General features: G+C 43.5%; 1 protein-coding gene across 1 annotated transcript in view; it reads left to right on the top strand.

Moving 5' to 3' along the window:
• Positions 1 to 27,619, top strand: part of LOC119972468 (N-acetyltransferase ESCO1-like) — a 51,478-nt gene that overhangs the window by 7,897 nt on the left and 15,962 nt on the right. The window contains exons 3-6 of the mRNA XM_038809209.1: positions 7,985 to 8,090; positions 8,913 to 8,982; positions 14,916 to 15,039; positions 16,229 to 16,360. Of these exons, the coding sequence (XP_038665137.1) occupies positions 7,985 to 8,090; positions 8,913 to 8,982; positions 14,916 to 15,039; positions 16,229 to 16,360 (432 nt within the window). The remainder of the gene's footprint in view (positions 1 to 7,984; positions 8,091 to 8,912; positions 8,983 to 14,915; positions 15,040 to 16,228; positions 16,361 to 27,619) is intronic.

The following is a 27,619-nucleotide window of genomic DNA, read 5'->3' on the forward strand; positions in this document are numbered from 1 at the left end:
CGACCTTATTATTCAATGTCGGCATGATCTCTCTTTCAATTACTTACACCAGTGATCCATTCCATAGACCCAACCATGTGGATCTATGGAATATTGAGAATTTATTTATTTTTTCAAACAAATGTTGAGTTCTGAGCCTTCAGATTTTAATTATCATTGAAGATTTAAATAATAAGATTTACATAAAAGTATATTTGTTTTTCTTTTACCTCTTTCTTAATCTCAGAATCCCAGAACTGTTATGATGCAGGAGGAGGCCATTTGGCCTAGCATATCTGTACCCGCTCTCCAAATGAGCAACTCACCTAGTTCCATTCTCCTGTCTTCTTCCTGTAACCCTGCACAGTTATTCTTTTAAAATAATAGGCCAGTTCCTTCTTGAATGCTTTAATTGAACCTGCCTCCACTTCGTTCTCAGGCACTGCATTCCAGACCCTAACCACTCGCTGTGAGAAAAAGGTTTTTCTCGTATTGCAATTGCTTCCTTAACCAGTTACTTGAAATCTGGGCCCTCTCGTTCTCCATCTTTCATGAGTAGGAACAGTTTCTCCCTCTCTATTCTGTCCAGACCCCTCATGATTTTGAATACATCTATCATTCCCGCACCAGCCTCCCCGAACAGGCGCCGGAATGTGGCGACCAGGGGCTTTTCACAGTAACTTCATTTGAAGCCTATTTGTGACAATAAGCGATTTTCATTTCATTTCAAATCTCCTCTCCGCTTTTACGCAAAGGAAAACAGTCCTTACGTCTCCAATCTAACGTCTCCAATCTATCTTCACAATTGAAGTTCCTCATCTCAGGAATTATTCTTCTGAATCTTTTCTGCATCCTCTCCAATGCCTTCACATCCTACCTGAAAGTGTTTGGGGCCCAGAACTGGACACGATAGTAAGGCTGAACTAGTGATTGATACAAGTTCAACATAACGTCCGTGATCTTATACGTTATGCTCATACCAATAAAGTGTTAGGATACTCGCTGCTTTATTAACCACTCCCTCAATCTTTTAAAAAAAAATTAGGGTACAATGATTTTTCCCTCCAATTAAGCGCCAATTTAGCATGGCCAATCAACCTAACCTGTACATCTTTGGGTTGTGGGGGTGAAACCCACGCAGACATGGGGAGAATGTGCAAACTCCACACTGACAGTGACCCGGGGCCGGGATCGAACCCGGGTTCTCAGCGCCATAGACAGCAGTGCTAACCACCGTGAGAGAGAAAATGCTGGAAAATCTCAGCAGGTCTGGCAGCATCTGCAAGGAGAGAAAAGAGCTAACTTTTCGGTTCCAGATGACCCTTTGTCAAAGCTATGACAAAGCTTCAGATGACCAGCTTTGACAAAGGGTCATCTGGACTCTAAACGTTAGCTCTTTTCTCTCCCTACAGATGCTTCCTGACCTGCTGAGATGATCCAGCATTTTCTCTTTTGGTTTCAGATTCCAGCATCTGCAGTAATTTACTTTCATCCAGTGCTAAACACTGTGCCGCCCCAACCGCTCCCTCAATCTGTCCTGTAACCTTTTAATGGCTCATGCACATGTGTACCCAGGTGCTCTACTTCTACAACCCATCAGAGTTGTAACCCCTATTTTCTACTGTCTCCATGTTCTTTCTACCAAAATTAATCACTTCACATTTCTATGCATTAAAATTAATCTGTTCACCCATTCCGCCAACTTGTCTCTGCCATTCTGAAGTTATACACTTCTCAGTTCACAATGCTTCCGAGTTTTGTATAATTGGCAAACATTGAAATTGTTGGGGCAGCGCGGTAGCATGGTGGTTAGCATAAATGCTTCACAGCTCCAGGGTCCCAGGTTCGATTCCTGGCTGGGTCACTGTCTGTGCGGAGTCTGCACGTCCTCCCCGTGTGTGCGTGGGTTTCCTCCGGGTGCTCCGGTTTCCTCCCACAATCCAAAGATGTGCTGGTTAGGTGGATTGGCCATGCTAAATTGCCCGTAGTGTCCTAAAAAAGTAATGTTGAGGGGGCGTTGTTGGGTTGTGGGTTTGAGTAGGGTGATCATGGCTCGGCACAACATCGAGGGCCGAAGGGCCTGTTCTGTGCTGTACTGTTCTATGTTCTATGTTCTATGTTTCCTGTACACCAAGGCCCAGGACATTTATATACATCAGAAAAAGCAACGGTCCCAACACTGACCCCTGGGGAACTCCATTACAAACCTCCCTCCTGCCCAAAGTATATCCATTAACCACTACACGCATACACTTCCTGCCATTCAGCCAATTCCTTGTGTTGCTGCTGTCGCTTTTATTCCACAAGTTCTAATGTTACTCACAAGTCTATTATGCAACATTGTATTGAACACCTATATCATACAGTGCAGAAGGAGGCCATTCGGCCCATCGAGTCTTTACCGACCCACTTAAGCCCTCACTTCTACCCTATCCCCGTAACCCAATAAATAACCCCCCTAACCTTTTTGGTCACTGAGGGCAATTTATCATGGCCAATCCACCTAACCTGCACATCTTTGGACTGTGGGAGGAAACCGGAGCACCCGGAGGAAACCCAAGCAGACACTGGGAGAACGTGCAGACTCCGCACAGACAGTGACCCAGCAGGGAATCGAACCTGGGATGCTGGAGCTGTGAAGCCACAGTGCTATCCACTTGTGCTACCGTGCTGACCTTTTGGAAGTCTACATACACAATGGCATTGTCCTCATCACCCCTTTCTGTTACCTCTTCAAACAATTCCCAAGTTAGTTAAATATGATTTGCCCGTAACAAATTCATGCTGGCTTTCCTTAACCCACAGTTGCCCCTGAGCTAATACCTTTGTCCTACATTATTGTTTCCAGCAGCTTCCCCACCACCAAAGTAAAACTGACTAGCCTGTAGCTGCTGAGCTTATCCATACACGCTTTCTTGAACAAAGGTGTCACATTTGCACGGTGGCACAGTGGTTAGCACTGCTGTCTCAGTGCCAGGGACCCGGGTCCATTTCCGGCCTTGGGTGACTGGAGTTGGCATGTTCTCTTCGTGTCTGCGTGGGTTTCCTCCGGGCGCTCTGGTTTCCTCCCACAGTCCAAAAATGTGCAGGTTAGGTGGATTGACCATTCTAAATATCCAGTGGTTAGGTGGGTTATGGGGATAGGGTGAGTGAGTGGGCTAAGGATAGGGTGCTCTTTCAGAGGGTTGCTGCAGACATGATGGGCTGAATGGCCTCCTGCACTGTAGGGATCAATCATTCTATTTGCAATTTTCCAGTCCTCTGGCACAACCACAGAGTCTAAGGAAAACTGAGAAATTATATGTGTCTCCGCAATTTACACAATCTCTTCTCGCAGTATCCTTGGGTGCATCTCATCTGGTCCTGGTGCCGTATCAACTTAAGTACAGATAACCTCTCATACCACCGTTTCAATCTTAACCTCTCATAGCGCCGTTTCAATTTTCAATCTATCTAGTGTCGTGAATTACCACCTCTTTTACCTTGGCCTGGGTAACATCATCTTCCTTGGGAAAGACATATGCAAAGTATTTATTTAGTACCTCAGCTACGCCCCCTGCCTCCAGGTACAAATTCCCTTTTTGGTCTCATCATCCTTATTCTTCCTTTTACCACCTTTTTACTATTTAAATGCCTACAGAAGACTTTGTGATTCCCGTTTGTGTTGGTGCCAGTCACATTTCATACCCCCTCTTTGCTTCTCTTATTTGCTTCTTGATCTTCCCTCTGAACCTTCTTTTTTTCAACCTGGTCCTCAATTGTAGTTTCTACCTGCACCTGTCATAATCACTTATGCGTCTTAATTTCTATCTCCTTTGTCATCCAGGGAGTTCTGGATTTGTTTGCCCTACCTTTCCCTTTCAAGGGAATACACCTTGACTGCTGGAATTTACTCTTCTTTAAAGGTCCATTGATCTGTTATCGTTTTTTTCCTGCCAACCTTTGACTCCAGTTTATTTGGCCTGGATCTGTTCTTACCCCATTGAAATTGGCTCTCCTCCAGTTAATTTTTCTTACTCTGCATTGTCCTTTGTTCTTTTCCATAGTAAACTTAAACCTTATGACACAATAATTGCTGTCTCCTAAATGTTCTCCTAATGACACTTGCCCCCGTGGCCCATCTCATTTCCAAGAACCAGGTCTTGCAGTGCCTCTTTTTTCGTTGCATTGGAAACATCTGGTGAAGAAAATGTTCTTGAACACACTGTGAGGACGCTTGACCCTCTCTGCCCTTTACACTAATACTATCCCAGTCTATATTTGGATAATCTCCATTATAGTACTCTTATAATTTTTGCAATTCTCTGTGTTTTCCTTGCAACTTTGTTCCTCTACAGTCCTCTTACTAGTTGGTGGCCTATATACTAGACCAAGCAATGTAATTGCACATTTTATTTGTTCCTTGGCCCGAGACAAATGGATTCCTAACTTTCCTGAACACCTTGTATCCAGGAATATTTAACTCCCAGTCCTGCACTTCTTTGAACCAGGTTTCTGTTATACCACAACATAATATTTCCACATGGCAATCTATGCCTGCAACTCACCTGTCTTATTTCCACATTCCGTCCATCCACACGGTCAGTAACTCTGATTTATACTCTTACTTCCTTTACTCTAACCCCACCTATTAACTTGCTGTTCTACTTTTGCGTTATCTATCTTCCCAAATTTTGTGCACCTTGGTATTCCAATCTGATATCTCCTGGTTCCCACACCCCTATCAAGTTAGTTAATTTCCTTTCCTCTTTATTTGCTTTGTGTACATATTTTAGCATGGAATTAAGTATTCAAACCATGCCACCAGTTTGGGTGCTGCGTGTCTTGTTAAGACTTCTTCAACCTGATTGGTTAAGGCAATACATGTTTGCACAGCTCCCGGATCCCCTCTGGAGGGCTGGAATCAAAATAGCTTTTTAATCACAGCAAATTCAAGTGCAAATCCCTATAGAAAGTCCAATTAACCAGCTGTTCGTTCACTGCTGAATACCATCTGGTACAATATTGCATTAACTTTTGTGTCATATTATTTGCTCAAGTTTCCACTTTTGAGATTTTGTGAACCAGATTCCCAAATTCCTCTGCTCTTCCGTAGCATACAACCGTTTCTCCACTCCCGTTGTGTACCATCACTCATACTAAATTCCATTTGCCACTTTTCTCCCTATTCCACCATCCTGCTGATAATCTGTTGCAATTTCCTGTCGAGGCCAGTTATGTACAATGCCCTTGAGTACATCTGAAAATTTGGGCAGCTTTCTCATTGATCCTATGACTACTTAACAGATGCACACAGTGAACGGAAGCTTTCACGGAACAGAACCCTGTTTAACACTATAACTGACTTTCAGCTACTCTGAGAAACTGCTTAAATCCTACTTTGTTACCTCTCTTGGAACTTTTTAGTTCAATGTTCTAGTTTTTGCTAATTCTATACCCATTAACCTTTTCCAGTAGTGTTCTCTGTATTACTTTAAAAGCCTTTCTCACAGTCTATGGTCTCACACACCCAGCTTTTCACCCATACACCATATATAATCTGAAATAATTCCCAAATCTCCTTTCTGAAATCAATGCTGCTGTTGATTTGCTTTTTCTTCATCTAGGTGTTTAGCACTTTATCATTTTGCTCATACTTGAAGCTATTGGTTTTCACTTTGTGTCCAATCATTAACATGTTTTTTCTTACTTGAAACTGGCCAATTTAACTTTCCTGCTTTATTCCACTTACTTTTTTTATCCTATTTTCCGTATAGTAGATTCCTACCTGTTCAAATGTAGCCCATGCTTGCAGAGTAGCTCCTGTTTTTGAGCACTGGTGTAAAAAGTTATAAAACTCCTCCTGACAACATCCCTTTAAACTATGAGTTGAACTCTCTAATTTTCCTCTTCCTCTTCTAGTAAACAGCAGTGGAAGTTATCTGGCAGCTACTGCTCTTTGTAACAGGTGCTTTTAGATTAAGAATTTGGTTTCTAAACCGAACTTCTAAACCCCATTGCAGGATTTCAAACATTTTCTGAAATATTTCTTGCCTTAGGAACTAGGAAACAACAAAGCATTGAAGAGCTCTGATTTAGATTGCAAAAGCTCCTACCAGTCTATCAAGTCTCTTGTTAGAGCAATCATAATTAAATTTCTAATTTTTCTCCTTGTTATTTTGTTTTTGGTGATGCTGTTATGTATTTGATGGTCTGGCTGGAGTTCTATTCTTCCCTACAGAAAACTAGTGCTTCAATAATGTTGAAGAGGATGTGCTGGGATGCGTTCCTCTTTGCTTTCCCTGAGCTGTAGGCAATCACCTCTGCTTCCACCCTACGCAAGTTCTCAAATTGTTACTCCTACAACCCCTTGCGCTAGAAACCTTAAAAATTCACGGTGACATGAGCTCAAAAACCTCAGGTAGCAACATATCTTGCAGATATGCTTGTCCAAGTTTGTGTCACCTACTTGAGATCACTGCATCCTGCACCCATATATCACTGTCTCTTCCTGGGCTGTAATTCTTGATGTAAATGTGAACTAAGTTATGGTTAGGTTTTAATTTTATACTCGTCAGTTTGTCACAAAGGATTCCACTACCCCATTCATTGCTGCGTACTAAGTTTGTGATTTTGATTTGATTTCCCCAATTGTTTCGGTGATATAACATTTTTGAGGCTGTTAGTGAATTTGGCAAATGAGTAAGAGCAGTATCCACAAGGAGCTAGAGTGACACTGCCATAAATTATTACAGCCAGTAGAGTGAAAGAACTTTGACTACTATCTCAGACTGGATAAATGACAGTTGGAGGCCACTGGATTAATCTATCCCATTTATAAGTATCAATGTTTAAAATCTATACGTTATTTGCAACTAGCTCAGTGTCATGTTTATTTATATATTTTAAAAAATTAACAATCTTAATGTTTGTTGGTCTTTTGTTACTTCTAATCTGTGGGTTTACTCATCCGGGAACCTCGAGAGTAATTAGGGATGGCAAAATGCTGGCCTAGCCAGCGATACTCACATTCCACAAATTAATTTTTAAAAGTCTTTTCCATCAGGGAAGATATTAGATTTGGGAGGCATTTTGCAAAACATCTCTTCGTAACAACACCATGCCTATTTAGATTATTTGGGGTAGTTGAACAGTGGCCTGAATGGGACAGCATAGTTTAAACAACATAGCAAAAGGGGCCCTGATCTCGGTTAAAACAATACTCTTGTTTCCCCTCCCTCCCCCTAGCCGACAAACAACATTCAATGGCTTCCCACCCCACAAGCACCAGGTCTATCCCTTCCAATGGAGCTACCTAAAGGACCTGCCCTGGCACTGCCAGGTTGGCATTGCCCAGGCATGTTCCTATTCCCCTGGGGGCTGTACTTAACCTTTGCATTCCCGGCGGGTTTCCTCGGCTGCTTCACACTTAAACACGTGTTGTAAATTGTATAATAATATAATAATCGCTTATTGTAACAAGTAGGCTTCAATGAAGTTACTGTGAAAAGCCCCTAATTGCCACATTCCGGCACCTGTTCAGGGAGGCTGGTACGGGAACTTTGCCACCATGACTTTGTCGGTGGGAGAACATATGGCGGGGAACCCCCTTTCAGTGTATGTTAATTTATGGCAGGGGCGGTGAAAATCAGAGAACAAGATCTCGCCACCGAGATTTGTGTTCCCATGGTCACCAATGATTTTCCGCCAACGTCACCAATTTTACACGTGGTAAACGCTGGCCGAAAATTCCCCCTCCCTGTGGCATGTGCTCCAACCTCAGGAGCACACGTGTGCATTGGCACTGGGGACCAACCAGTGTACCTCTTTGACTGACATCAGATTATTTACATCTAAGTGTAACTAATGCCCATCTATAAACACTTGCTTTGTGTCGTATATCTTGTATTCTAAAATAATGCACTGCAGTAAAGCATCTCCAAAAGGGCAAAGTTAGATTTGTGTAATTGTTATTTTTCCTCATTTACTATCAGTCCGCCATAAAGAGATTTGTGTTTTTCTTCAGAGTTTTACGTTACATTTGGAGTCCAGCCCTGAATGTAGTCCAGAAAAACGCTATACAGAGTTACCGCTGAAAACAGTTAAGAAGCATTTGGGAAATGAGTCAGAAGGTATAGTAGAACAAACTATGCTCTTGGTTAAATTCCAAGAAATGTATGATTTATGACTAACTTGGCTTTAAAATGAATTAATGTGACAAGAAAACCCAGTTCCTTTTTTTGCTGACATGCTTTTGTGTGAAAGTAATGCATTTTTGACACAACTTTTTTTAAAAACAGCTTTATCACCCAACTCAAAAAGCTTTGTCCAACTCCTAAATTAGGTTAAGTGCCATTAGGTGCCCAATGTCCACCTCAAAAGGTGCCTACTCCGTTGTCATCTTTTCAATTCCACATCAGTCATACCTGAGTGAGCTTGACAATTAATGTTGGTCTGTTTGTACTATGGATGTAACTCAAGAAGTTGGATTCGAATTTACTGAATTCCTTTCATGCAAGACAATTTCAGACAGCAAAAAAATGTTTGCCCCATCAGAGGGGATGAATTCAACTTCTGTTCCTAACCAACTGTGCCCCCCATATTCCACCAGTGAGATTATTTTTTTAGTGCCAAACACACATTTCTCTTCTGACTGTGTTCTCACCAACCAACTCTAAAAATATTTTCCTGCATGAGCTGCATGGACCTTTCACATCTGGTATTTAATCCAAGAAACTGGTATTTTTCCTTCCATGGCACGATTCTTAATTTGAGCAGACCAGTTTCGAGCAGACCCGTTGAAAAATAAGTTAGGAGTAATTTTGACATTATGAACTGTTTAAGCTTTATATCCATACTGCGTATAATATTTTACTTTCAGGACTAATTTTCATTTCACTAGAAGATCTGTTTAGTTCAAATATGTATTTTGTCTTCATTGAATAACAATATAGGATCATTACCGAAGGAAACTGTACGGACTCTGTTCAATAATCCAGATTCATCAAAGATGGATAATGAAAGGTAATTGTCATGGTTTTTGAATCGTCATGAGAAAACCATTTACCTGAACAATTTGAGTCAGTGAATTGTATTGATAACTGTATATTGAACAGTATTAACCATTTAGCATCGTGCCTGTTGTACAGCAAGGTGAAGTAATTATACACAGGACATGTTGCTAACTTAAATTGTGTTAATCAAGTTATTTTGGTAGTACTCACCATCAGAATGTAATGGGTTCAGTAACATTCTAGATATTGTACTTTTTAAACTTAATTTGCTATTAGTCAACCTGAAAGATTGTTTCCTTCAGTTCAAATTCCAAGATATACTTTAAGTGTCTATATCAAATTTTCTCACCTTTTGAAGATGTAAGTAGCATATTGCTAGACCAAATAAGTTAAAAGTACATGTTTATCGAAATATGGAATAAACCATGGAGACACTTTTCATGATTTGGGAATTTTGTTTTTCTTTTCATGGATTGAGCTATTTTTCGTCTGATGTGTTTAAAATCAAGTAAGGGCTCTAAGCAGTTGTCAGCAATAATAAAACCAACTGTTGGGACTGTTACATTGCACATTATTAGTTAATGGCAAGTTGTATCAATTGAGCTAAGTAAATCTGACCATAACTATTTAAATTAGTGCACAGTTAATATCTGGCCATATCCTTTTGAAGAAGCATGGGTTACAATATAGTATTATTAGATCATTATCCCAGGCACAACCCTACATTTAAGACATTCAGATTGCTTATGGGAATGACTAATATAGCTATACCCAGGGAATGTTTTGAGGCAAAAACCTCAATTTCCAGCATTACGAAACAGCACAAAATACTGAAAAGATGTAGGATTGCATGGAGCAGAAACATTCGCATGGGCTAGTTAGAACAAATTAAGTTTATTTTGGGCTGTAGGTACATAGTAAAACTAGAAAGTGACCCCAGTTTTTTGGAAGGAATAGTCCTGTTTATTTGTGAGGTAGATGAAATGTAGTATTTGGATGACTGACCAATTTTGCCAAAATTAAAGACCATGCTTTGAAAGCAGACCAAGGCAGGCCAGCAGCACGGTTCAATTCCCGTACCAGCCTCCCCGAACAGGCGCCGGAATGTGGCGACTAGGGGCTTTTCACAGTAACTTCAGTTGAAGCCTACTTGTGACAATAAGCGATTTTCATTTCATTTCATGGATTTCCTGTGGTTATTATTTAGTACAAGCTTTGAAGTCACCGCTATCTATCAGCTCTGATAAATTAACACAATACATGGAAATTATTACAGCCATGGTGACGAACAGTTGGTCATGACATTTTGGGTTTGGTATAACTACTAATGCTGTGCAGTTCAGTATTCATTCAGAACAAGCCCATTGAATTTCCACATCATCAGTCTTGCCTAATCCTGTCATCTATTTTGAACTAAGCAGCTTCCATTTCCTCAGTTATTGCATGGTTACACTACTTAACTGCATGTGATTAATTTTAGAATTGTAAATTGATAAAAAGTCACTTGTCTCCCTGTCATCAGTGTGTACAATTTTCAATGCACAGTGCCACACTCTCACTTGGTTTGGAATCAGAAGTGACAACCAAAAAGTTTTATCAAATAAAATTGGACTGGTGTTCTATTTTCACCCCACACTCCAGTGTTGCTGATGTCTTATTTAAGCTGTGCATCCTTGTCTCTGCCACACCAAAATTCTCCTGGGACGCTTAATTATAAGTGTAAGTTTCCTGGGGGAGTTCATTGCTGTTCTTGTCGTCACACACAGTTGAGAGAAGGCAAATCTATCTGAATATAGTCAGGGGAAAGAAAACTAACAGGCAGACAGTGCAGGGATCCCTCGTGGCCATTCCCCTTCAAAACAAGTATACCGTTTTGGATGCTGTTGGGGGGGATGACCTACCGGGGGAAGGCCCCAGCGGCCAGGTCTCTGGCACTGAGTCTGGCTCTGGGGCTCAGAAGGGAAGGGGGGAGCATAGAAAAGCAATAGTATAGGAGATTCAATGGTTAGGGGAATAGATAGGAGATTCTGTGGTCGCGAGCGAGACTCCCGAAAGGTATGTTGCCTCCCGGGTGCCAGGGCCAGGGATGTCTCTGATCGTGTCTTCAGGATCCTGAAGGGGGAGGGTGAGCAGCCAGAAGTCGTGGTGCACATTGGTACCAACGATGTAGGTAGGAAAAAGGGTGTGGAGGTAATAAACAAGTTTAGGGAGTTAGGCTGGAAGTTAAGGGCCAGGACAGACAGAGTTGTCATCTCTGGTTTGTTGCCGGTGCCACGTGATAGCGAGGCTAGGAATAGGGAGAGAGTGCAGTTGAACACGTGGCTGCAGGAATGGTGTAGGAGGGAGGGCTTCAGGTATTTGGATAATTGGAGCGCATTCTGGGGAAGGTGGGACCTGTACAAGCAGGACGGGTTGCATCTGAACCAGAGGGGCACCAATATCCTGGGGGGGAGGTTTTCTAGTACTCTTCGGGAGGGTTTAAACTAATTTGGCAGGGGAATGGGAACCGGATCTGTAGTCCAGCAACTAAGGTAGACTATAGTCAGGACGCCAAAGCACGTAGTGATGCAGTGGGGAAGGTAACAATGACAAAGGAGAGTACTTGCAGGCAAGGAGATGGGTTGAAGTGTGTATACTTTAATGCAAGAAGCATCAGGAATAAGGTGGGTGAACTTAATGCATGGATCGGTACTTGGGACTACGATGTGGTGGCCATCACGGAAACTTGGATAGAAGAGGGGCAGAAATGGTTGTTGGAGGTCCCTGGTTATAGATGTTTCAACAAGATTAGGGAGGATGGTAAAAGAGGTGGGGGGGGTGGCATTGTTAATTAGAGATAGTATAACAGCTGCAGAAAGGCAGTTCGAGGGGGATCTGCCTACTGAGGTAATATGGGTTGAAGTTAGAAATAGGAAAGGAGCAGTCACCTTGTTGGGAGTGTTCTATAGGCCCCCCAATAGCAGCAGAGATGTGGAGGAACAGATTGGGAAACAGATTCTGGAAAGGTGCAGAAGTCACAGGGTAGTAGTCATGGGCGACTTCAACTTCCCAAACATTGAGTGGAAACTCTTTAGATCAAATAGTTTGGATGGGGTAGTGTTTGTGCAGTGTGTCCAGGAAGCTTTTCTAACACAGTATGTAGATTGTCCGACCAGAGGGGAGGCCATATTGGATTTAGTACTTGGTAATGAACCAGGGCAGGTGATAGATTTGTTAGTGGGGGAGCATTTTGGAGGTAGTGACCACAATTCTGTGACTTTCACTTTAGTAATGGAGAGGGATAGGTGCGAGCAACAGGGCAAGGTTTATAATTGGGGGAAGGGTAAATACAATGCTGTCAGACAAGAATTGAAGTGCAGAAGTTGGGAACATAGGCTGTCAGGGAAGGACACAAGTGAAATGTGGAACTTGTTCAAGGATCAGGTACTGCGTGTCTTTGATATGTATGTCCCTGTCAGGCAGGGAAGAGATGGTCGAGTGAGGGAACCATGGTTGACAAGAGAGGTTGAATGTCTTGTTAAGAGGAAGAAGGAGACTTATGTAAGGCTGAAGAAACAAGGTTCAGACAGGGCGCTGGAGGGATACAAGATAGCCAGGAGGGAACTGAAGGAAGGGATTAGGAGAGCTAAGAGAGGGCATGAAAAATCTTTGGCGGGTAGGATCAAGGAAAACCCCAAGGCCTTTTACACCTACGTGAGAAATATGAGAATGACTAGAGTGAGAGTAGGTCCGATTAAGGACAGTAGCGGGAGATTGTGTATTGAGTCTGAAGAGATAGGAGAGGTCTTGAACAAGTATTTTTCTTCAGTATTTACAAATGAGAGGGGCCATATTGTTGGAGAGGACAGCGTGAAGCAGACTGATAAGCTTGAGGAGATACTTGTCAGGAAGGAAGATGTGTTGCGCGTTTTGAAAAACTTGAGGATAGACAAGTCCCCCGGGCCTGACGGGATATATCCAAGGATTCTATGGGAAGCAAGAAATGAAATTGCAGAGCCGTTGGCAATGATCTTTTCGTCCTCGCTGTCAACAGGGGTGGTACCAGAGGATTGGAGAGTGGCGAATGTCGTGCCCCTGTTCAAAAAAGGGAATAGGGATAACCCTGGGAATTACAGGCCAGTTAGTCTTACTTCGGTGGTAGGCAAAGTAATGGAAAGGGTACTGAGGGATAGGATTTCTGAGCATCTGGAAAGGCATTGCTTGATTAGGGATAGTCAGCACGGATTTGTGAGGGGTAGGTCTTGCCTTACAAGTCTTATTGAATTCTTTGAGGAGGTGACCAAGCATGTGGATGAAGGTAAAGCAGTGGATGTAGTGTATATGGATTTTAGTAAGGCATTTGATAAGGTTCCCCATGGTAGGCTTATGCAGAAAGTAAGGAGGCATGGGATAGTGGGAAATTTGGCCAGTTGGATAACAAACTGGCTAACTGATAGAAGACAGAGAGTTGTGGTGGATGGCAAATATTCAGCCTGGAGCCCAGTTATCAGTGGCGTACCGCAGGGATCAGTTCTGGGTCCTCTGCTGTTTGTGATTTTCATTAACGACTTGGATGAGGGAGTTGAAGGGTGGGTCAGTAAATTTGCAGATGATACGAAGATTGGTGGAGTTGTGGATAGTGAGGAGGGCTGTTGTCGGCTTCAAAGAGACATAGATAGAATGCAGAGCTGGGCTGAGAAGTGGCAGATGGAGTTTAACCCTGACAAGTGTGAGGTTGTCCATTTTGGAAGGACAAATCTGAATGCGGAATACAGGGTTAATGGTAGGGTTCTTGGCAATGTGGAGGAGCAGAGAGATCTTGGGGTCTATGTTCATTGTTCTTTGAAAGTTGCCACTCAAGTGGATAGAGCTGTGAAGAAGGCCTATGGTGTGCTAGCGTTCATTAGCAGAGGGATTGAATTTAAGAGCCGTGAGGTGATGATGCAGCTGTACAAAACCTTGGTCAGGCCACATTTGGAGTACTGTGTGCAGTTCTGGTCACCTCATTTTAGGAAGGATGTGGAAGCTTTGGAAAAGGTGCAGAGGAGATTTACCAGGATGTTGCCTGGAATGGAGAGTAGGTCATACGAGGAAAGATTGAGGGTGCTGGGCCTTTTCTCATTGGAACGGAGAAGGATGAGGGGCGACTTGATAGAGGTTTATAAGATGATCAGGGGAATAGATAGAGTAGATAGTCAGAGACTTTTTCCCCGGGTGGAACACACCATTACAAGGGGACATAAATTTAAGATAAATGGTGGAAGATATAGAGGGGATGTCAGAGGTAGGTTCTTTACCCAGAGAGTAGTGGGGGCATGGAATGCACTGCCTGTGGTAGTAGTTGAGTCGGAAAATTTATGGACCTTCAAACGGCTATTGGATAGGTACTTGGATTAGGGTAGAATAAGGGAGTGTAGGTTAACTTCTTAAGGGCAGCACGGTAGCATTGTGGATAGCACAATTGCTTCACAGCTCCAGGGTCCCAAGTTCGATTTCGACTTGGGTCACTGTCTGTGTGGAGTCTGCACATCCTCCCCGTGACTGCGTGGGTTTCCTCCGGGTACTCCGGTTTCTTCCCACAGTCCAAAGATGTGCAGGTTGGGTGGATTGGCCATGACAAATTGTCCAAAATTCTATGATTAACCTAGGACAAAAGTTCGGCGCAACATCGTGGGCCGAAGGGCCTGTTCTGTGCTGTATTTCTCTATCTCTATCCATACTTGATTTGAAAACATTAAATGTAGGATTGTGACCATAATGAGGCTTTTCTTCGATTTTTCATAATTAGATTCCTTGCCAACAGCTGGGGAATACAATTAAAGCACATTTAAATGTAAATACTGTGTTTCTAGTACTTCTAGTCATCTTCCCTGTATAAATGCAAATGGTAGAAATGATGAAAGTACAGTTTAAAAAGTTGTTCTTATTTTTTAACAAAAAATGTCAACTTTTATTCTTTCAAAGTGTATCTTTGTCTAATCAGCCAACCATAGCGAAGAACACTGTAGATCCCCCTGAACTTTCTGTACATGAAGAAACCAAACCAATTACTAATGCAGAAGGAAGTGGGCTTCAACAACCAAACAATGTAAGTGTAGATCCAAACCAAATACAATAAACCCTTGTTTTTATAAGCCCTATCTTTGAATGTGTCTGTTCTTAAACATGCAAACTTTTAACTTTTGAATTTCTAGCAGCAACATTAATTCACCAGCATGTGAAATGTATCTCCAACCACTATCTTTCTTCACTCAGAACTGCAACCACAATGTAGTTTATAGTAGTGTATTGGCCCCAATTACTAATCTGTAACTTGGCACTTCAGATTGGACTGCATCAGAATTGGACATTGCAAATTTTAACTGAATATGTTGGTGCTTAAATTGTGTCCTTAATTGGGTACAAATCAATAACCAGTTTGGCTTAAAACAATATCTGTCACAAAATTCAAGGAACTGATCCAGGACTTATTTCATTGGATTGGCTCCAGATGTAATATGTTAGAGAGATGTTTTCATAAAATCATTGAATTTACAGTGCAGAAGGAGGCCATTCGGCCCATCGAGTCTGCACTGGCCCTTGGAAAGAGCACTCTACTCAAGCCCACACCTCCACCCCATCCCCGTAACCCAGTAATCCCACTTAACCTTTTTGGATAGTAAGGGCAATTTAGCATGGCCAATCCACCTAACCCTCACATCTTTGGACTGTGGGAGGAAACCGGAGCACCCGGAGGAAACCCACGCAGACACGGGGAGAACGTGCAGACTCCACACAGACAGTGACCCAAGCCGAGGAAAGTAACTTAGTAAAAGTAAACTGTCTGATTCAGAAGAGCTGATATGTTCTATAAGTTTAAGCAAACAGACTACTTTGCACAGAATTACTCAAAATTTATATTTTATTGATTATAAATAATAAAAATCGAGGTTTCTTTTCTCTAGTGATTAGAAACAATGACATTTCAAAATAAGATCATTTGTGAAATAGGTTTTGTAAGAAATCGACCGGTGTCAATGCAGAATGAGACATATAGGAAAACAAAAACTGGAATAACACTTTGTTGCACGTCTCAGTGAATTAAAAGAAAGACGGGCTTGCATTTATATAGTGCCTTTTAGAATTTCAGGATATCCCAAAACGCTTAATAGCCAATTAAATACTTTTGAAATATAGTCACTGTTGAATGTAGAAATAATATAAGAGATAAATTAAATGAAAATGTGGATGCACAATTGAACTGCAGTATATGTAAATAAGTATATACATCTTCACAGGATGCTGGACAGAAAAGGATTGGAGCCATTTCTTGCACTACATGTGGAATGTTGTATTCGGCTTCTATTCCAGACGATGAAGCCCAGCACTTTCAGTTTCACAAACGGTTTATTAGTGCTGTAAAATATGTGGTAAGTCAGTAGTGCACTGTGGTCAAAACATCTTTGCCTATCAAATGGTGTTTAGTTGTCTAACTGGTACAGGCTTAATCTCTAATAATGCAATCGATTGTAGTTATGTTACGTTTCAGTTTGCCATTCATAGAAACACAGGAAATAGGTGCTGGAGTAGGCCATTTGGCCCTTCGAGCCTGCACCACCATTCAATATGATCATGGCTGGTTATGCAAATTCAGTATCCCACTCTTGCTTTCTCTCCATACCCCTCAATTCCTTTAGCCGCAAGGGCCATGTTCAGCTTCCACTTGAATATATCTTCCGAACTGGCCCCCAACAGCTTTCTGTGGAGAGAATTCCACAAGTTCACAACTCTGTGAGAGAGAGAGTTCTTTCTCATCTCAGTCCTGAATGGTTTACCCCATATTCTTTGGCCGTGAGCCCTATTTCTGGACGTCCCCAACATAGAGGAACATTCTTCCTGCATCTAGCCTGTCCAGTCCCATCAGTATTTTATATGTTTCTGTGAGATCCCCTCTCATTCTTCTAAACTCCAGTGAGTACAAGCCCAGTCAAACCTGTCTTTCTTCATATGTCAGTCCTGCCATCCCTGTAATTTGTCTGGTGAGCCTTCGCAGGACACCCTCAAGGAAGAAATAGCTAGGCATCTAGATGGAAATTGTCCCATTGGACAGATGCAACATGGGTTCATAAAGGGCAGGTCGTGCCTAACTAATTTTGTGGAATCTTTTGAGGATATTACCAGTGCGGTAAATAATGGGGAGCCAATGGATGTGGTATATCTGGATTTCCAGAAAGCTTTTGACAAGCTGCCACACAAAAGGTTGCTGCATAAGATAATGATGCATGGCATTAAGGGTAAAGTAGTAGCATCGATAGAGGATCGGTTAATTAATAGAAAGCAAAGAGTGGGGATTAATGGATGTTCTCTGGTTGGCAATCAGTGGCTAGTTATGTCCCTCAGGTATCAGTGTTGGGCCCACAATTGTTCACAGTTTACATAGATGATCTAGGGTTGGGGACCAAGTGCAATGTGTCCAAGTTTGCAGACAACACTATGATGAGTGGTAAAGCAAAATGTGCAGAGGATGCTGGAAGTCTGCAGAGGGATTTGGATAGTTTAAGTGAATGGGCTAGGGTCTGGCAGATGGAATACAATGTTGACAAATGTGAGGGTATCCATTTTGGTAGGAATAACATCAAAAGGGATTATTATTTAAATGATAAAATATTAAAACATGCTGCTGTGCAGAGGAACCTGGGTTAGCTAGTGCATGAATCGCAAAAAGTTGGTTTACAGGTGCAACAGGTAATAAAGAAGGCGAATGGAGTCTTGTCCTTCATTGCTAGAGGGGTGGAGATTAAGACTAAGGAGATTATACTGCAGCTGTATAAGGTGTTCGTGAGGTCACACCTGGAGTATTGTGTTCAGTTTTGGTCTCCTTACCTGAGAAAGGACGTACTGGCGCTGGAGGGTGTGCAGAGGAGATTAACTAGGTTAATCCCAGAGTTGCGAGGGTTGGATTACAAGAAGAGGTTGAGTAGTCTGGGACTGTACTCGTTGGAATTTAGAAGAATGCTGGGGGATCTTATAGAAACATAAAATTATGAAGGGAATAGATAGGATAGATGCGGGCAGGTTGTTTCCACTGGCGGATGAAAGCAGAACTAGGGGGCATAGTCTCAAAATAAGGGGAAGTAGATTTAGGACTGAGCTTGGGAGGAACTTCTTCACCCAAAGGGTTGTGAATCTATGGAATTCCCTGCCCAGTGAAGCAGTTGAGGTTCCTTCATTAAATGTGTTTAAGATAAAGATAGATAGTTTTTTTTCAGGAATAAAGGGTTCGGGCGCGAAAGTGGAGCTGAGTCCACAAAAGATCAGCCATGATCTCATTGAATGATGGAGCAGGCTCGAGGGACCAGATGGACTACTCCTGCTCCTAGTTCTTATGTTAATAGCAAGAATGTCCTTCCTCAAACTAGAAGAGATGCCTTGATGTAAAGTGATGATCACTGTAGCTGTAACAGGATAGGTTGAGTGAAAAGACTTGTAACTGACCAGTGTGATTTAAAAAAAATATATATATATGCTCTTAAGGGATTGGGTAAACATGTTGTGGGTTTATATATTTAGACTGGACACATAACATGAAGAAATCAGCAGAAGAGCTATGTGCGTAAAACGAAGACTGGATCACAGGACAGATTTACCTCTAGTGATGACATGCTGCTACCCCTCAAAGTCCTATTACACCATCCCCTTTCTTTTAAAAGACAGTTTTGCTTCCTCCCCACATCAACCCCTTTCAAAAAAAGTATAACTAGTTACAATACAGGTTCATGTTTAGTTGCCATTACATAAATGTATAGAACTTATGAGTCTGAGTAGAGGTAATTTGCTGCTATGACCAGATATTGGAATGGTAACCTTGTCTGGCAGTTTCTTTAATTGCTGACTGTGATCTGTAGGATTGTCATTATTGGATGTTATTCCTGCTTGCATTGAGGATGTTGTCCCAAATGCAACAGGACTGTATGTTGGTTGAGGAGCTAGAATGGATCTGATGTGTCCCTGTTTGAGGGACTGGAATGGATCTGCCCCTGGTTATTTCGATACATACATACAAAATAGAAGCAGGAGGAGGCCATGAGCCTTTCATTATGATCATGGTTGATCTTCAAGTTCAATACCCTGATCCTGCCTTCCCTCCATATTCCTTGGCCCCTTTAGCCCAAAAGTGCTATCTAATTCCTTCTTGAAATTATACAACATTTTGGGCTTAACTACTGTTTGTGATTCAACATATTCACCACTCTCTGGGTGAAGAAATTTCTCCTCACCACAGTCCTAAAAGGTTTATCCTCCGATTATGGCCCCTAGTTCTGGACTGCCCCACCATCGGAAACATTCTTCCTGAATCTACCCTGTCTAATCCTGTTAGAATTTTATAAGATTCTATGAGATCTCCTCACTCTTCTAAACACCAATTAATATAATCCTAACCAATTTAGTCTCTCCTCCTATGGCAGTCCCACCATCCCAGGAATCAGCCTGGTAAACCTTCACTGCACTCCCTCCACAGCAAGAACATGTTTTGTCAGATAAGGACAACGAAACTGCACACAATACTCCAGGTGTGGTCTCACCAATTCCCGATACAATTGTAGTACCCATAATTGTACTGTGCACATTGGTCATCTTCCCATTTAGTTTTTTTACTATAAATTTTTATTCGTTTTATAAGTTTTACGTTGCATCAAACTTTCAAAACACAACTGGTATAATACAGAATAATTATTTTGCAAACATAAGATCAGAGAAAGACTGGATAATTTCAGAACTATGGTCCTTAAGTACTAGTGCCTCTAATTACACATGCCTCTAATTACACAATTGATCAATCAATGTGTGGGGGGAGGAGGAGAATAAAGCCACACAAACATGGCAGAATGACATAACTAGATGTACACCTTTATGTCCAGCGAAATCCAGATTTGTAATGTTGCGTACAGAAAACCTTGCAGGAGCAGGGCAGACAGGGTGGAGCCTGTAAATGTGAGATAGGGGTCCCAAACTTTATGGAGTGCATTTGACTTGTAACAGAGTACAAAAGTCAGGATTCCATAGGAATACAATCCATAACTAGGGCAGCATGGTAGCACCGTGGTTAGCACAGTTGCTTCACAGTGCCAAGGTCCCAGGTTTGATTCCCGGCTTGGATCACTATCTGTACGGAGTCTGCACGTTCTCCCTGTGTCTTCGTGGGTTTCCTCCCGGTGCTCTGGTTTCTTCCCACAGTCCAAAGATGTACAGGTTAGGTGATGGCGATTGCCATGCTAAATTGCCCTTAATTCATATTTTATTTTCTCCAACCCTGGAAATCGAACAGATAACCCTAGGAAAGCCCAAAAATCCCCCTTTTAGCGCACAAACCCCGCATAGCCACCTACACCCCAAAGAGCCCTCACTTCGAGTGAAAGTCCCATCACTTCCCTTGTCCAAATATATACAACACCGGCTCCTTTAGCCCATACACCCGCACGCAGTGAAACAAACAAACAAAAAAAAAGGAAAATACAGTCATGTGATTTCATCGGCACATGGTCATTTCTCAATTTCTCAGTTCTGCCACAGTCCTTCTGCCTTCGCAGACTCCTCCGCTGCCTCTGCCGTTCCAAAATAAAAGTCCTTGAGCTTGTAAGTCACCCTCAGCTTCGCTGGATATACAATGCCGCACTGCACCTTGCTAATGTACAGTGCCCTCTTCACCCGGTTGAAAGCAGCCCGCATCCTCGCCAGCTCCACTGTAAAGTGTTGGTATACACGTATACCAGCTCCAGCCCACTGCACCACCCACTTCTGCTTGGCCCAGCACAGGACCTTCTCCTTCGTACTGTACCTACGGAAGCACAGAGTCACTACCCGTGGCAGCTCACTCGCCTTTGGTACAGGCCTCCACGACCGATGAGCCTGATCCAGTTCATATCGGGAGGGATCCTCCCCCTCCCCCAATAGTTCCGCCAGCATCGCAGCAAAATACTCGGCCCTTCAACTCCTTTGGGCAGCCCCACAATCCTCAAGTTCTGTCGCCTGGACCTGTTTTCCAGGTCTTCCATTTTTCCTCGCAGATCCATATTAATCTCTAGCACCTTCCGCATCTCCTTCCCCATCAACGTAAGTTGATCACCATGCTGTAATAATGTCTCCTCAACTTCCTTCAGCGCCTCCCCTTGCTCCCGCACCTCCGCCACTGCACTCGCCACCACCGTCGTCACCGGGGAAATCGCCTCCTCCACCAGCACACTCAAAACCTCCTTCATCTCCTTCCTTATTGTCTCCATGTATTTTGTAAATGCCTTTTGAATTCCGCAGCCATTACCGTAGTTATTTCTTCAGCCGTAAGCAATGCGGCCTCCCCTGATGCTCCAGCCTCCATTTTCCTTGGTGACCCCGCGGTGACCTTTCTACTCCCCGACGAACTTTCAGTTGTTTTCACAGCCGTTTTCTTACTGGACCTCGACATATCCCTTCCCTGTACTTTCTCCTGGCCTTCACCGCCTTTGCTGCCCCTAGGACCGGGCATCAATCCCCGACAATGCCGTTCCCGAACGGGAGCCCTCCAATGCGTGGCTGCCTCCCACCCGCCGTCACCGGAAGTCAGCCGTCACCGCTTCTTCAATGGCCTTGGTGAGATCTTTTCACAGTTGTTCCCTCTGCTGCTAGAATTCAGCTTTCATAAAGGCCCTCAAGTCAGCTTGAGGCCTTTAAGCTCGCCCTTCCCCCACCTGCATGCTGGAAGAAGCTTTTATCTTTGCTGTAGCTTCAGCCAAATCTTTCACTGTTTCTGCAGGTCTGGTAACCAAGAAACATACCATTCCTGGGGGAAAGTACTCCTCCAACATTCACCTACGCCTTTTCATCAAAATTCCACCCCGTATTGCTTAAAAAAGAGCTCTTTTCTGTAACCTTGGGCAGGAGCTGCCTTGTGTGTGACCACTTACTCCATCGTGCACACCGGAAGCCGACTTGGAAGATGCTCTTGACAAGCCTCGCACTTCTTGACGAAAACCTCAGTGTCATTGTCTCCTTCGAAGCTTTTTGGTTTGCACTCATCTGGCCACTTGGCAAAAAATCTTTTTATAAATTTAGAGTAACCAATTATTTTCCTTTTCCAATTATGGGGCAATTTAGTGTGGCCAATCCACCTAACCAGCACATCTTTGGGTTGTGGGGGTGAAACCCACGCAGACATGGGAAGAATGTGCAAACTCCACACGGACAGTGACCCAGGGCCGGGATTCAAACCCGGGTCCTCAGCGCTGCAGTCCCAGCGTTAACCACTGTGCCGCATGCTGCCCCTCACTTGGCAAAATTACTGATCTAAGAGACAAATAACAATTTATACTGCATGAATTGTTTTTTCCCCTCTATCGGTATTTTTGCAAGATGCCCTGCGAGTGCGGGACAAAACGTTTGTCGTGTCTTCTTCAGCAATACTCAAGATCTGAACTACCAAACAACTTTTTCAATGTAATAGTTCATACCTAACCAATCGGCTGTGTCTCTTATGAATCTTCTCATCCGGTCTGTGTCCATTTTTGAGCAATTAATAAGCTGCTGAAGAATATCAGATCGCAAAGATTCGGTATGGTGATCTGCCTGCCTTTAAAAATTGCTCTCCAGGAGATGCCTAGCTTGACCTGGTAAAGCCAAAATGGTCTTGTGTTCATGGACAAGCTGAATTGAATATGGCCATCCTTCAATGATAGTTATCAGCAGTTTCTGCAGTGAGAAATCTTTTGCCGTTCCTTCTTGTAGCTGTTGGCATTTGTGTTGGGCAAAATGTATCAGATCAATTTGGAGAACATCATCTAGTGAAGTTAACTTGTAAGTCTAAGGATATATCTTCCATTTCCACTGGGTTGGGCAGTATTTATGGGACCATCAAGTTACCTGGCTTGTACCTAATTTCACACTTATAACCGTGAATCTTTATCAAGAGAGCTTGCAGTCTTGGCAATGCACTGGTCAATGGTTTTTGCCAAATTATCTCCAGTGACTTGTAGGGGGGGTCTCTACCACAAATCTTTTGCCAAATAGAGAGTTATGAAAATGTATGATTCCAAACACTAAAACTAATGTTTCCCATTCTATTTTGGAGTAGTTGGATTGTATTATAAACAGAGATCTGAAGCAAATTTAATCAGTTAGTCTTTTTTGTAGTAAGCATGCTCCTAAACCTTTGTGAGGCATCTATCTCCAAGATGGTGGTGTCCCGAGTACATTAAAATTGCTACGTCAGTGCTTCTGATAATTAATGTTTCAAGTTGTGAAGAAGTATTAATGATCTTTGAGGTACAGGAAAGAAAATCCTTTCTCAGCATTTCTCTTGATGATGATGATATTTGAGTAAAATTAGGAATGTATGGAGACAGAAAATTAAAGAGACCAAGACATCTTGGAGGATAGTCCACATCTTGAGTTGGCATGGCCTTCATATCCTGTTTTTTTTACTTTAATCGGGATGTATGCCATCACTAGAAAAAAATAGAACCGAAGAAATGGACCTCCCTGCACGTTGATGGCACATTTTAGACTGTTGAATATCAATCCTTCATTACTTAACACTTGCAACAATAAGTGTAGATTATGGTCCTGCTCTTGCTTTGTTCTTCCCTCAATGCCAAAGTCATCAACGATACAGATGCATCCTGGCACAGTGCCTGTCCACGTGAGCTTGAAAGAGATTCTGGCTGACAGCCTGAAAATAAGTAATTGGAAACAGTATCATTGAAATGGGACTTCTCTGCAAGATGAAGAAACCAAGCATGGTCCAGAAACCATGCTTGGCATCAACCTTAGAGAAGAGTAACGTGTCCTTCTTTATGACACATGCAAGCGAGCTGTACCAGTCTGTGTGCTCTTGCATTCTTCTAATGGTTCTGTCTTTCTTCATTTTGTCTAGTTTGACCTTCAATTTGTCTTGACTGTGGATGCTGCATTTATGTGGGGGATCAATTGACTTGCATTCTCCTGCAAGTACATTGTTGCAGCTTCCTTGAGACTGCCAATTTTGTCAAAACATTCTGGATATTTTGATGAGTCGTGAACTGAGGTGATGGGAGTAGTTTCTGAGGTTAATCTACCATAATAATTTTTATTGATATGACGTCTGACCAATTCCATGGATTATGACCAGTGTGAGTTCATGGCATGCTGGTAGAGTTATAATCACTGGGCCTTTAGTTTCCACAATGTAAAACATTTGTCACCTCCAGGAGAATTGATTGTACTTGCACTTCCAAGACTATGGACTCTGGATTCTGCATGTAATTAGTAAACTGTTGTATGCTGAAAGTCTCTCAGTAGTAGGTTTCGCCATGGCCTTCCTTGTCTGTGGATACATATTTGTTAGCATGTTGGCACTTTCCCCTTTGTTAGCCTTGACCAAGAAGGAAGTTACCAACTTTCTTGGGCAGATAATTCTGATCTTGGCAAACACTTTGGACAGAGTAATGGAATCTATGTTTTCCTTGGGATTAACTGTGAAACGTGTTCAACATTCTTTGCCTTGTCACGTACACCGTTTGTCATCATCTGGTTTGTCAATCTCTTTGTGCATGTTTCTGACTGGATACCAGGCGGTCGTTCTTGTTGCTTAAAGGTATCTATTGTGTACGTTTTGTTTTTGGATCAATGCATGCTTTTTGTAGCTGCATTTACCTTGCTCCAGTTCACTGCTGCTACAAATGGCTCTTTCTGCTACATGATTTGCAGAATTGGTAGAAAGCTAGGCATTTCCTTGGTGAATGCAGAAGACAACACCTTGCATATGTTAATACTAGGGTTTGGGTATTTTAGTGAGCACATCAACAATTAGTGTTGTGCTCCGGAGCTGTAAGCTTTTTCTACCTGCGAGAATTGCTTCGTACATGCATCCATCCTTGAGTGTGTGTTGATGCTATACATTTTGGGATTCTCTAGCAGATTGTTCTAGAATACTTCCATGGGAATGGAGACGATCATCAACTCAACAATTCTGTCTGCTAGCTCGGTGTTTGGGGGGAAAAAAGTCACAATGTACCCTTTTCTCTGCTGACGAAGTGGCCTACGGATTCTGTAGACTTCTGTTGAAAGGGCACAAATTGTAATGGATAAATATGAAGTTTAACCTGATTCCTAAGCAGTCTTCCAATGTATTCCGTATCTTTTGGGGATCTTTTAGCTCTTGTTCTGTTAATATTGATGTGTTCTGCATATGTAGACCGTCATTCCCAATTGCTAGGTGCATTTTTATTTAGTCTATTGTTCAGCAACTCCCAAAGCTATCCATTAAAATCACAACCCTCTCTGGCTTAATTATTATTACAGCTTTGTTTTTTTTTTGTTTTCTCATTCGCTTTGATCTGGCCCACATGCTGATCCCTTGTCTCTCCTGACTAAGCTAACTCTATTCTGATCTCTCTGACATGCTAACCCATTCACTGAATTGACAGGCCATGGACTGCAAGCTCACTACAAGGAATATGTCTGCTTACCAGCTCTTTTTGAGCCTGTCTCTGCACTGTTTGCTGAACTTTTCTGCGCAGTCCAGCACACTGCAGTTGCAACACTGACGGTGTGACTTAGTTGCAATCTGACCAAAATGTCAAGGGTTGCCTCATGTCATGTCGGACGATCGAAGGCTGTTTACCCTGTATTTAATCTTGATGCCATGCTGTTTGACCACTGCTGAACACACTGGGCGTGATTCTCAGAAACGGCCGACGCCCCCTATTCTCTTCCCCCCCCCCCCCCCGGGAGCTAGGAGCGGCGGCGCGTGAATCCCGAGCGCCCGGCCGTGGCGCTTGCGTCAAGGCGGCGCGCCGGGAATGACACGGCCGGCGGCGCATAAGTGACGTCAGCCCCGCAAGACATGGCGGCTTGATCCTGCGGGGCGGCGGAGGGAAAAGAGTGCGTCCTTTAGAGATGCCGGCCCGACGATCGGTGGGCACCGATCGTGGGCCAGATATCTCATGAGCACGCCCGTGGTGCTCGATCCTCCCTCCGCCCCCCCACAGGCCCCACACTTGCCAGTCGCACAATGTTCACGCCGGCAGCGACCATGTGTGGTTGAAGCCGGCGTGAACCGGTCGGGTTCGTCAGGCTGCTTGGCCCATGCGGGCCGGAGAATCACCAATCGGCGTGAGAAACGGCGAGCAGCGATTGTCCGAGCGGTGTGTCGCAAAACGCGACACGCCATTTTAGGGGGGGTGGGAGAATTGCCGGGGTTGCCAGGGCGGTGTGTCGTGATTCGCCCGGCCCTCCCGCGATTCTCCCGGCGTGGGGGAGCGGAGAATCGCGCCCCATGTTTTTATATAATGTTATAAAAGCACTAATCACATAATGAAATGAATTATGGCTTTGTTTATTTAGGCTAGGCACAGTACTATACGATACTATATCTATGCTAACTTTACCAACATCTAGTCATAGATGTTCTCCATGGATGGGTAGAAAGCTTGAAGATGTCAGCAGCAAAACTGTCCTGCTCACAGGCCCATGTGAAATAAGACTGGATCACGTGACACCCCTTCTAGTGATGGCATGCTGCAGTCCCTTAAAAGTGTATTTCAACATGTGACCTGCTGAATACCCGTCTGATTTTTTTTTTCTCCTCTTCCCTCTCCCTTCCAAGAAAAGCACCATCCTTTCAGTATGGGCAAGCATATGAATTGGGGGGGGGGGGGGGGGGGGCGTGAAGCAGATTTCAGTTGCATTCATTGCCACCTTGCAGTTTCTCATAGTGCAGCGTACAACTGTTTCCTCTTGAACCTGTTGTGTTTAAAATATACCAATACTGGAGATGGGAAGCACTTTGAATATGAAAGATTTATTCTTTTTAAATTGTGATTTCTACTAGGAAAAGACTAATTTCTGTATTGTTTTAGTCACAAAAATACTAAAGTATTGGATACAATCATTGTGTCTTTTGGACTGGCAGAATTTTCCTCATTGATACATGTTGTAGGACTGCCCTTGTAGTTTGGTGTTTTGTTTTCCCAGCCCCTGTGTTGATCCTAATGCCTCAAATTGAATCAATAAATCATGCCAGTTAGCACCTTCACCTTTAAGCCCTCTGTTTAATACTTGTACATCAACTGGCTACAAGACCAGGGGGGCGATTCTCCAAAATGGAGACCAAGTGTTCGCGCCGTTGCGTTTCACGACGGTGTGAAACGGGCGCGGGGACAACCGATTCTGGCCCCCACAAGGGGCCAGCACGGCGCTGGAGCGGTTCACGCTGCTCCAGCCACCCTTCCCAGCGCCAAATGGGCACCGCGCCAACCCGCGCATGCGTAGTTGGGCTGCGCCAACCTGCGCATGTGCGAGGGACTTCTTCAGCGTGCCGGCCCCGACTCAACATGGCGTCGGGGGTCAGGGTCCGGCCGCGTAACAAAGTAGGTCTGGTGGGGAGAGAGACCCAGATCGTGGGCCAGACCCACCCAGGTGAAGGAGCACTATTCCCCGCCCCACAAGCCGGCGCCCGACCCTTCACGCAGAGTTCCCGCTTGCAGCACCAGGGGTGAACGCCGCTGGCAGGACTCTGTTGTATCTGCGCGGCCGCTCGCCCCATCCGGGCCGGAGAATTCCAGGGGCCCAATGCTGGCACGCGTCAAACGCGCCGGCGCAAATGGCGTTGATTCTCCGCACCTCGGAGAATCGCGCGCCGGCATCGTGGCGCGGTTATGCCGATTCTCTGGCCCCGCGCG

The sequence above is a fragment of the Scyliorhinus canicula genome, chromosome 10, assembly GCF_902713615.1.
Source record: "Scyliorhinus canicula chromosome 10, sScyCan1.1, whole genome shotgun sequence".
Classification (NCBI taxonomy): Eukaryota; Metazoa; Chordata; class Chondrichthyes; order Carcharhiniformes; family Scyliorhinidae; genus Scyliorhinus; species Scyliorhinus canicula.